This window comes from Macadamia integrifolia, chromosome 11 (assembly GCF_013358625.1).
Source record: "Macadamia integrifolia cultivar HAES 741 chromosome 11, SCU_Mint_v3, whole genome shotgun sequence".
In the NCBI taxonomy this organism is placed as follows: domain Eukaryota; kingdom Viridiplantae; phylum Streptophyta; class Magnoliopsida; order Proteales; family Proteaceae; genus Macadamia; species Macadamia integrifolia.
Window position 1 is genome coordinate 25931874 of NC_056567.1, and position 11829 is coordinate 25943702.

At 44.8% G+C, this 11829-nt stretch overlaps 1 protein-coding gene across 3 annotated transcripts in view; it reads right to left on the minus strand.

The window, feature by feature from the left end:
• Positions 1 to 223: 223 nt before the first annotated feature.
• The window catches only part of LOC122093935 (protein FAR-RED ELONGATED HYPOCOTYL 3-like), a 43734-nt gene continuing 32128 nt past the window's right edge, over positions 224 to 11829 (minus strand). For all 3 annotated transcript variants that reach the window (XM_042664494.1, XM_042664495.1, XM_042664493.1), the window contains one exon: positions 224 to 741. In XM_042664494.1, the coding sequence (XP_042520428.1) occupies positions 535 to 741 (207 nt within the window). In that variant the 3' untranslated portion in view covers positions 224 to 534. The remainder of the gene's footprint in view (positions 742 to 11829) is intronic.

Here is an 11829-nt window from a genome sequence, read left to right on the forward strand (position 1 = left end):
GCAACCAAATGGATTTGCCAATCCCTCCTCTCCTAAAATCGTAACAATTCGAAACGAACTAGTTGACGCTTTTGTTTCGAATCATCCTATAAAGCCAGTGGTTATGAATATTGAATGGAAGAGTTCCATTAGTAATGGCAACCTATCAAGCACCAAATCGTAATGGCTTTAATACACCAATCCTCCCATGCAAAAACCATTTGAATCAGCTAAATGAAAAGTATACATGTAAAGGCAGTATGCAGTTAGGCATTTTATTTTACTCAATAACAGACTATAGATGTTCCAACCTATACACAACTTACATTTGGAAATTACCCCAATATGGCTTCTTTATTGGACTATTAATGATGTTTTGCTGGCCTTGAATATGTACATAAAATGATTCACACTAAAACCTAGACAAACCAATGATGTAAAATTATGAACTCTAAGAAGCAGGAATGGGTGTACAGTGGACTAGACCCTTCCAAATAAAAAAAAAAAACAAAAACAAAAAACAAAAAAAACCAGGAGTTGCACAAAAGTTCATCTTTAATCAGGACCCTCTGACTCATCTTCTATTTCTTTTATATTCTGAACAATGTCTTGAACTCTTCTTGATAGGTGTTGGGTGTGATCTTCAACATCTTTCAAAATCATATTAAGCTGTTCCTGATATGCAGCACACCGACGTTGACATCGTCGTTTCTCATTGTACAGCTCAAGTGATAGTTCTCGAATTTTTTTATCCTTCTCATCCTGCAACATGGAAAAAAGGAATAAACTCATGTTACATAAGTTGAAATACGCAAATAAAAGAAGGTGTACTAGTGTTATACCATCATACAATTTAGAAGGTCCCGGCCATCAAATCTTTCACACCAAAAATTTATCAATATCCTTCTAAACTTTATGACAATGGAGGTTTGTGTGCTACAACTTACAAATATAGATTATTTACATTTATTGTTGACCTTATAGGATTATAGGTAAATGGTGATACAACTAACAATACAGCTAACTGTTTGATGGTGAATATTTAATACCGCATAGATTAAGATTTCCCAACACATCTTGGATTCTGACTCCCATGCTCATGCCCACATAATATTGGAGAAACTGATGATTCAGCCATAGTTGTAACGGCGACAAGGTAAACCATGGCATTGGAGGGCTGCCTAAGCGCTTAGGCGACAAGTCGCTGGTGAACAAGGCGACCAAGTGTTATTTTTTTTCTCTCTTTTCTAACATTATTTAGTAGGTTATATAAGTTAGAATACTAGGATAGGAAGAGAGCAAGGAGGTGGGAGTTGGAGAAGATGAAATGGTAGAGAAGATGGAATGGTAGAATCGTGTGTTGAGAGTAATCCTCTCTAACACAATTATATTGCTTTACTAATATATTACAATTATGTTCTAGTCATGTTATATATATATATATATATATATATATAACATGACTAAAACATAACTAGATCCCAAACTACCCTTAGAGCAACATAACTCATATTTCTAACAATTTATACCTTGTATCACCAAAAATCAACATTAAACCACATTAAGTCATCAAAAATTAACATTAAGCCACATAAAATTATCAAAAATCAACATTCAGATAAATGTTCTAGTTTTATAATAAGTTTGACTGGTCAAATGATTTAATTTTTACATGAGACATTTTGTATTAGGTAGAGCACAAGACCAGTTTTCCAACAAGTCTTAAAATTACTTAAATCTGAGTTCTAATGAAAAAATTATGTTCATGTCAAACTTATTTTAAAGTGCGTAAATATTATTAAAAATGCTTAAATGAAAATAATTTTATGGACATCATAACAAAAGATTATTTTATCGAAATTTTGGTTTTTAGCAATGTTTTACCATAATAAGATTTATGAAATTTTCAGAATTGAGAAAAACCCCAGCATTTGAAAGTTGAAAATTGCCCATACAACAAAAATACAATTTTTTTTGTTCTTGGACTAGGGGTTAACTTTTTATCCTTTTAGAATTTTATTTTTAAACTATTTTTATTGGATTCAAATAGGGGCATTTGCTTATTTATGAAAAAATATTGACTTAAATGATATTTGACATAAAGAAGTGTTGCGCCTTGTAGTAAGGCGATAGTCATCGACCCTTCGACAGATGAACGAGAGCCTCCCCTTCCCCATGACCTGACCTGCTATGCCAACTCCCCCCCCCCTCGGTGGGTTGCCCCGCCGACATCCTTAAACCCCTTCCCCCCACCCCTACCTCCTTTGTCCCCTCCCCCCCATCCGAACCTCCAGCAAACCTCCCCCTTCCTTCTCCTTCCATCTCTCCCCCCTCCCTGAACCCTGCCCCTCCCTTTCCCTTCACCCCCTCGACAAGCCATGGGTCTCCATTGTCAGCCATTCTCCTCCCTCCTCCTGGAATGGCCTTTCACTGGTTTTTACCCCTCCCTCCATAGTTGACGATAAGGAAGTTGGTCATTGCCCCACAGGTCTTCTTGATGCTAATATTGATAAATGGAAACTCTACATTCTCGGACATTTTATGGGCAGTAGGCCCCCGTTCAGCATCGTCAAGGCCTCCCTCTCCAAATAGTGGCGCCTATCTGGTCATTTGGATACCTTTTTGCTCAACAATGGAATTTTCATCTTTAAATTCGCACTGGATACCGATATGCTTTTCGCTCTTGAAGGTGGCCCCAAGCGGGTAGGGAACAAGCTGATCTTTCTCACAAAATGGGATTAGTTCTCAAATCTAAGTAAACTAAACTTCAAATCTGCCCCCACCTAGGTCTCGCTACCAAACCTGCCACTCCATTATTGGGGTGAAAAGGGGCTGAGTTTGGTCGGCTCTGTGATCGAAAAACCGTTGTTTTTAGACTATCGTACTAAAATGATGAATCGCCTTGGGTATGCTCGAATTTGTGTGGATATTTCTGTAGAAGTCACCCCTCCATCTGAGATAATCATAAATGAAGAAAATGGGTATTCATTCACTCAACCAGTCCACTACGATTGGATTCCGCCACACTGTGTCACATGCAAAGTGTTTGGGCATCACTCAAAAGCTTGTGCTCCTCAAGCCGCCCCTCCGGTTCAGTCGGATCACCATGACACTCAAACTCAAGAATTTCCCCTACCTGCTGAACTGTTCGCCAGAAAAAAATCCCGCCACCGTCACCGCCGAAGTAGAAGCTATATACCCCTTCCTATCACCACAATTGATACGCCTGCTCTAGTCAGAAAGCCCATCCTTGGACCAGTGGTCCTTCGCCAATGGACCATCGGCACCAACAGATTCTCCATCCTGGAAAATCTCAATGTCTCCGACGACGGCGTCAAGGACTCCTCCAGACAATCTAGCTCTTATAGTGACCAGTTGACCTCTGCCTCTTCTGAAAAGGCTTCCACCTTGGATTCTTTGTTGTCAGGCTCCACTGAGGAGGATTCTTCCTTTGACGAAGTATATAGCCCCTCCTCAGACACCTCGCCCCTTACTCTTGTACCCACACACACCACCTCCCCAACCCCTCCTTTACCTCTTAATCCTGAATCTTCCTTCCTCCCTTCTCTGGCCAAGCCCGCTACCTCCTCAGGCCCAAAACCTTTTGTGAACTTATCTCCTGGATGCTCCAGCCCACCACAAAACTCGGCCCAGCCCACCTCCATGGACCATAATACCTTAAACTCTCCCTTACTGCCTTTAGGCCTTACCCAGGGCCTTTACCACCCACCTCCTTTAAACCTGATCCATCCAACCTCAAATCACCACCCGCCTAAGCCGACTAGACCTCCACCTCTACCCGATGGCTTGTTCCATAACCCTACCCACCTTCTGGCTTTCCGAGCTGCTCTCGCTCTCGTTCTCTCTACCACTGCGGATCTACGTGCCCCCCTTGCCATAACCAATCCCAGTTCGCAAGCTCCTCTCGCCCAGGACTCTACTGATACCTCTAAAGAATTGTGAGCTCCTCTCACCAACGATCAAGTCCCTCCGACTCCCTTATACTTGGACTCCATGCTGAAGGATCCCCTCCATACAGTTGCTACTCCGCTCACCACCACTGTCCTGCGCCTAGGGGTGTCAATTCGTGGCCCGAACCGACTAAGCCGACCGGGACCGACCATTTATAGACCGGCCCGGCCCGGACCGTTTATTAAACGTGTCAGGCTTGAGCCCGGCCCGTTTATAAACAGTCGGTCTTGGTTTTGCTACTTGGACCGTCAGGCGCCCGACCGAGACCGACCGTTTAACACCCGACTGAGACCGGCCTATTGTGCACCGGCCTAGCCCGACCCTTTAATAATTGTAGAATACCTATTTTACCCCCAAATTAAAAAGTAAAAACATGTTCACATTTTAAATAATGGTTATATTTGGTATCATTTATTAAATAATTGTCATTTTTTTGGGCTTGCATGAGTGGGCCGGAATATAAGAGCACATTTTAAAGAGGGCCCGTTTAAAAACCGGTTAAAGCCCGTTTAACATTAAACATGTCCGTAGCCCGGTTAAGGCCCGACTAAAGCCCGACTAAAGCCCGATTAAGGTGGCCCGATTATAGTCCAAGGCCGACCGACCGAATATAAAACGTACCATGCCCTCAATAACTAAGCCCGATTAGTTAAATGGGCAGACACGGTGTAGCCTTTGAAAGTCTTCAAGCCCGATTAAGCCCACCGAAACCGAACCGGCCCGACCGGTTGACACCCCTACCTGCGCCCACCTCCTGCTGAGATGGCCACGTCCTGTAAGGTCATCACCTCTTCCTTCTCAGAAAGCTCCACGACTCCTGCTTCGAAAAGCTCTGCAGTGCCTCTGCTGACGTCCAGCCGCCACCTTGTCCAGTCTTCAAGCACAACATCGATGCCTGACAATCCGCCTTATTCTGCAACCAACCAGCTTCAAGAAGTGATCGTGTCAACAACATTGATGCATGCCAGTCCTCCCATCGACTCCTCCCCTCAAGACGTTGGCCCCTCTGCCAACCTCAAGACGTTGGCCCCTCTGCCATTGGTATTAAACCCAAAAAGAAGCTACCTCCCAGAAGCACTCGCACAACGTAATTTTCCAAGCATAGCAATCGGTCGACCTCTACAAGCTGCCCTACTGTGTCGGCCTCGACCCAGCCACCTCTAACAAAAGAGTACCAGCGTCGAAAAGGCAAATCCTCCTCTGGCCAACAGTAGCCTAGCCCAAGCTCTCTGGAGCCCCTGCCCCCAACCCCCCAATTCTTCATCATGTCCCCTTGGTTGATCTGGAATATCCGAGGCCTAAACTCCTCGGCAAAGCATGCTTCCATCCGATCCAAAATCAAATCATCTGGCTCGCCCCTTTGCTGTTTACTTGAGACTAAAGTCCTTGAGGAAAATGCCCCTCACATTGCCTCCTTGATAGCTCCATCCTGGTCTTTCCTAGCCAATTATTCTTTCTACCCCAACGGTCAGATTTGGATATTATGGAACCCCCTCTTTCTCCGTATCACCTCCATTGCCTCCTCCGCGCAATATGTTCATCTATCCATTTCTGACCTTGCTGGAACAAATTGTTGCTTTCACACCATCTATGCTCTCAACCGTGCCCAGGAAAGACTCCCCATTTGGGACGCCCTTCTCTCTATTTCCTCATCCATGGACTCCAATCCTTGGGGAATTGTGGGTGACTTCAATGTTGTCAGGGCTGCCACTGAGAAGCAGGGAGGTAGTCTTATTGATCCTACTTCTGTTGAGGCTTTCAACAATTGCCTTGAAGATATTAGCATGAATAACCTTAGATGGTCTGGGGCAAATCTCACTTGGTAGAACCGTAGAAGTGGAGCTACATGCTCGACAGGGCGGCCTGTAAGCTCGACAAGGCCCTTCTAAATGAGGGGTGGCTCTCTTTCTACCCCTCTTCCTTTGCTACTTTTGATGCCCCTACCATCTCGGATCACTATCCCATTTCTCTCCATGCCTACTCCACCTCCTCCTTTGGTCCAAAACCCTTCAAATTTTTTGACATGTGGACCCTTCACCCTGATTACTCCACTCTTGTCCGGGATGTTTGGAATCTTCAAGTTCATGCCTTCTCCTCCCCCCATATTGCCTTCTCAAGGAAGCTTAAGAATGTGAAAGCTGCTCTCAGGAGCTGGAACTCTAGATGTTTTAGCAACATCTCTGACAGAGTCTCTGTTTGCAAGGAGAAGCTTGAAATCATTCAAGCAAGTCTCCTATTGGACCTCCAAAATATTGCCTTAGCGGAGGAAGAGAAATCTACCTCCCTGAAGCTCTCTCAGCTTCTGTCCCAAGAAGAGAGTTTTCTCAAGCAAAAATCCCAAGTAAAATGGCTTGAGCTTGGAGATTCAAACTTTGCCTTCTTTCATAGCTCCATCAAAGGGCACATCAATGCCAACTCCATTCCCCTCCCCCTTGCTCGAGATGGCTCCACCCTTCTCAATCCCTCTGACATTAAAAACAAAGCCTCCTCCTTCACCGACATTTTCAACCCCTCCCCAGTCCCTCCCCCCACCCCTCTCCCCCCTTCCCTAATCAATAAATTTGTTCCTGATCATCTCCTCCCCTCTCTCCAAGCCATCCCTTTTGCTGATGAGATCACCATTGCTGTCCTCTCCCACCAAGCCAATAAAGCTCCAAGGCTGGACGATTTTAGCATGGGTTTCTTCTCCTCTTGCTAGGATATTATCAAGTTGGATCCCATCAAAGCAATCAAAAGTTTCTTCTTTGATCCTAGTCAGATCAATAGAGTAAACCACACCTTCGTTTGCCTCATTCCCAAATCTAAGGGAGCCTCTTCCATGTAGGAGTTCAGACCCATCTCCCTTTGTAACCTAATTTACAAATTCATTGCCAAAATTCTGGCAAACCACATTCATATGGTCATTGACTCCCTGGTCAGCTTGAGCCAATCTACTTTCATCTCTGGCAGGAGTATTGCAGACAACATCATTCTTTGCCACAAGATTGTCTGGGGATTCGAGCGGAAATCTCATGGCTCGGCGGCCCTTCTGAAGATTGACCTTCACAAGGCCTTCGACACTATCCGTTGGGATTTCTTCACAAATGTCCTGCTCCAAATGTCCTTTCCCCCAAATTTTGTCCATTGGATTCTTGCTTGCATCTCTACCCCTCGATTCTCCATCTTGGTGAATGGCAATCCAACGGGTTACTTCCAGTCCTCTGTTGGCATTCGCCAAGGATGCCCCCTATCCCCCTTTCTCTTCTGTCTAGGGCTTGAGGTCCTCTCTAGATCGATTCAATCCTCTACTGACCTCCACGTAATCTCTCCCATCCCCAAATGTAAGCCTCTTTCCCTCACTCATCTTGCCTTTGCGGATGACCTGATGATCTTCTCTAAAGCCGATCACACTTCCATTCTTCCATCATGTCATCCCTCTGTCTTTTTTAGCATCTCTCGAGTCTTGGGATCAATCCAGTTAAATCTCACATCTTCGCCTCCAGGGTCTTTGAAGCTGCCTCTGCCCACCTCCTTCAGACTATGGGTTTCGCCCTTAGCTCCCTTCCAGTTAAGTATCTTGGTCTCCCCCTCATTCCCACTAGGCTCTCTGGCCATCATTGCACTCCAATCCTGGACCTTCTGAGAAAAAGACTTCAGTTATGGAAGAGCAAACTCCTATCCTATGCGGGAAGGCTGGAACTTGCCAGATCTGTGCTCCAATCAATGTACCTCTATTGGTCTGGAATCTTTGTTCTTCCCTCCTCCACAGTCAAAGCAATTGAAACTCTCATTTGCCCTTTTCTTTGGAAAGGCTCAGAAGCCTCAAAGTTCTTCCACCCTACCAGTTCGAAAAATGTCTACCTCCCCAAATATGAAGGAGGCCTAGGCCTCAGGAGCATAAAAGAGATAAATTATGTGGGTATCCTCAAACTCATTTGGAGAATTGTGACTAAACACAAAAGCATCTGCATATCCTGGGTCTACTCCCACCTTCTGAAATATGACTCCCTTTGGTCCACCTCTCCGGGCCCAAATGCCTCTTGGGTTTGGCAGGGCATCCTTAACCTCCGACCCATTGCTTTGAATGCCATCTCCTACTCTACTGGCAGAGGCACTTCCACCTTCCTCTGGCTCGACCCTTGGCTCCAGCCTCGTGCAATCCTTCATGAAGTTAGCCCTAGGACCATCTACTCCACTGGGCTAGACCGTCTTGCCACTGTCTCTTCCATCATCCTGAATGATGCTTGGGCCCCCCTCCTCTGGCTAACATCTGGTCTAGCCTCCCTCCTATTCCCCCTGGTCACAGAGGTAGAGAGGACGCTGTCATTTGGAATCCATCCCCTACCAAAGTTTTTAGCTCTTCATCTGCTTGGAATTTTGTGAGAACAACCACCACCTTGGTCCCTTGGAGGAAACTTGTTTGGTTCAAGGGTCATATCCCCCGCCACAATTTCACTGCCTGGCGGGCTCTCTCAAATTGCCTCCCTACCCAGTCCTTCCTTAACTACAGACACATCCAAGTCCCTCCTGCCTGTTGTCTTTGTTGGAATGGAATTGAAGATATAAATCATCGTTTCTTTGCTTGTCCCTTCTCCTCCATCATTTGGAAAAAAGTCCTTGGTCGTTGTTGGCCATCTAGTAGAAGAACCCTTCCCTTCAGTAGGGAGTGGATATGGGTTGATATGACATTTCAGGGGCCCTCCATTTGCAACATTGCTGGAAAACTCGCATTCTGTGCTACCATCAACCACCTTTAGATGGAGAGAAATCTTCGAAGATGGACATCCAAATCCCGCTCCTATGATCAAATTTGGAACGCCATCTACTTTGATGTGTCTACAAAGCTTGCATACCTGCCTCACCGTCCAGTTCTTGATTCCCCAAGGAACAGGCTCATTGTTGTCTCCTAGGGTCTCCCCCCCTCTATCATCCCCCCTGATGGATTGTAGCAGTGAGTAGTTGAGGTTTTCTTTCCTTTTGTTGGGCTTACCCCTTTCCTGTCTCCATGTGAGGCCCTCTCTTATATATTCTTCTCCTTTAATATAGTTTATTCATCCAAAAAAAAGGCGATAGTCATCCATACTCCACCTAGGCCGCCTGGACACCTAGTCATCACCTAGGCGACACCTTGACAACTATGGATTCAACAGTTTCAGTTAAGCATATTTTGAAATGCTAGTGGTCTATGTTATCTCATACAATCTTAAAAGAAGTTCCTGTGGTGTTTTCCATTTGCAAATGAAATGGTTTTGGTCAATAAAGAGTAGAAGGGAAAATGCCAAATAAGAACTAGGTAGAACAAAATAAGGCTATAAGACACACTAAAACACAAAAACATAAATTCTAGTAAGCATAGGAAATATATATGAAAATTTGGCAAAAAGATCCCAACCGGATCGTACACCCCTACGCCCAAGCACAAGGTGGTGAAACTCCGCTCCTTTGCCCCACCATTCGCTCCCTACCTTGGGGCCTTGCAGGTGATTTCAACGTCATTAGAGCTACTCATTAGAAGCTCGGAGGGGAACCTATTGACCTCCCCTCTGTTAAGTCCTTCAATGATTGTTTGATGACATAGACATGAATGACTTAAGATGGTAGGGCTCTAAATTCACTTTGCACAATCATAAATGTGGTCCTACTCAAGTTGCTTGCAAATTGGACAAGGCCCTCGTCAATGAAGCCTGGCTTGATTCTTTTCCCTCCTCTCAGACTTGTTTCGACCTCCTAGGAATCTTTGACCATTCCCCCATCTCCTTCCATGTCAATCCCCCCATCTCCTTCAAGCTCAAGCCTTTCAAATTCTTCGATATGTGGACTCTTCAGTCTTCATCAGGACTTCCACCATATTGTCCGTGAAGCTTGGGCCATCCCTGTGCACGCCTTCTCCTCTCCTCTCATTTCCTTTGCCAGAAAGCTTAGGAATATTAAATCTGCTCTTAAGATTTGGATCTCTAATTCCTTTGACAGCATATCCACTAGAATCTCCTCTGGTAGTGATAAACTGGATCACAACGAAGCTATACTACAACTAGATCTTCACAATCAATCCCTTGAGGAGGAAGAGAAATCGGTATCCTCTGAATTCTCCTCTCTTGGCTAAAAAAGAAGCTTTCTTTGGCAAAAATTTGGAATCAAATGGCTTGAGCTAGGTGACTCTATATGGCTTTCTTCATAGATCCCTCAAAGCTAGAACCAATGCCAATTCCATCCCTAAGCTCATTTCCAGAGATGCCACTACCCTCCTCTCTCCTGAGGACATCAATTCTGAAGCCGCCTCCTACTTCTCTAAGTTTTTCATCCCTCCTCTCCTTCCAAGTCCCCCTTACCAGGATCTCCTCAACAAATTTATCCCTAATCATCTCCATCCTTCTCTTCAAGCGATCCATCAGATGATGAAATATTGGCTACTGTCCTCTCCCACAAATCCAACAAATCCCCTAGTCCTAATGGGTTTAATATGGATTTCTTCTCATCTTGTTGGAATAGGATCTGACTACATCCATGCCATCATAAGTTTTTTTCTAGACCCTAACCAAATGAAAGGGATCAACCACACAATCCTTTGCCTCATTCCTAAGAAAGAAGGTGTTGAGTCTATGCTTGATTTCAGGCCCATCTCCATCTGCAACCTCTTGTACAAATTCATCGCTAAAATCCTAGCCAATTGAATCCAATTAGTAATTGAGTCCCTAGTCAGTGCAAATCAATCGGCTTTTCTTACTGGTATAAGCATTGCCGACAACATCATTCTATATCATGAGATTGTCAGAGGTTTTGATTGTAGGTCCCACTCCTTCATTGCTCTTCTCAAAATCGACATCTATAAAGCTTTCAACTCCATCCGATTGATTTTATCTCTGGAGTCTTGCTTCAGATGTCTTTCCCACCTTCCTTTGTCCATTGGATTCAAATCTAGCCTCTTTCATTACTCCTCTTAGCACTAAATCTACTACCCCTGGTGTTATTTCCTATATCATTAGCAATCGCTCTTCAACCTCCCTCTGGAGAGATCCTTGGCATCTCTCAGGCATCCTCCTCTCCTTGATCACTCCTAGAACCATTTACTCTTCCGGCCTGAGCAGATCTCCCTCTGTTTCCTGTATAATCTCCCATAGTTATGGTCTCCCCCCTTCCTCCCCTCCCCCTTGCTGATCTCAGGTCCACCCTCCCTCCCCTCTCCCTTGGTCATCAGGGAAGAGAGGACAAGATTTATTGGGTCCCTTCCCCCACATGTTTGTCTAGCTCTATCTCTGCTTATGATTTCATTCGTTCAAAAGGTCCTCTTATACCTTGGTGCAATCTCATCTGGTTCAAAGATCATATCCCTCATTAAGCAATCTTTCCTCATCTACCGACACATTCAAATTCCCCCTATTGCTGTCTTTGTTGGAATGGCACCGAAGATGCCAACCATCTATTTTTCTACTGTCCCTTCTCCTCTGTCTAGAAGAGGGTTCTTAGTAGCTGCTAGTTGTCTTTAAGAAGTATTCTCCCCTTGAGCAAAGAATGAATTTGGATTGACATGACTTTTGGTAGATACTCCATTTGTGATACTACTGGGAAACCCACCTTCTGTGCTACTACCAACCATATCTGGATAGAGCGAAATCTTCGTAGATGGACTTCCAATTCTCGTTCTTTCGATAAGATTTGGAATGACATCTACTTTGACATTCACTCCAAACTTGGTTGCCTCCACCACCGCACTATCTGCAACACCCCAAGGTACATGCTCATTGTTGTCTCCTAGGGCCTCCATTTTTCCATTATCTCCCCCTCATATATCCTCCCCCCTCCCCTCAGGTTTGTTGTTGGGCTAGTTGTCTCTAGGTTGGCTTTTCCCATCCACTGGGGGCTTGAGCCTTTGGGCTGTTCTCACCCCCCCCCCCTTTTTCC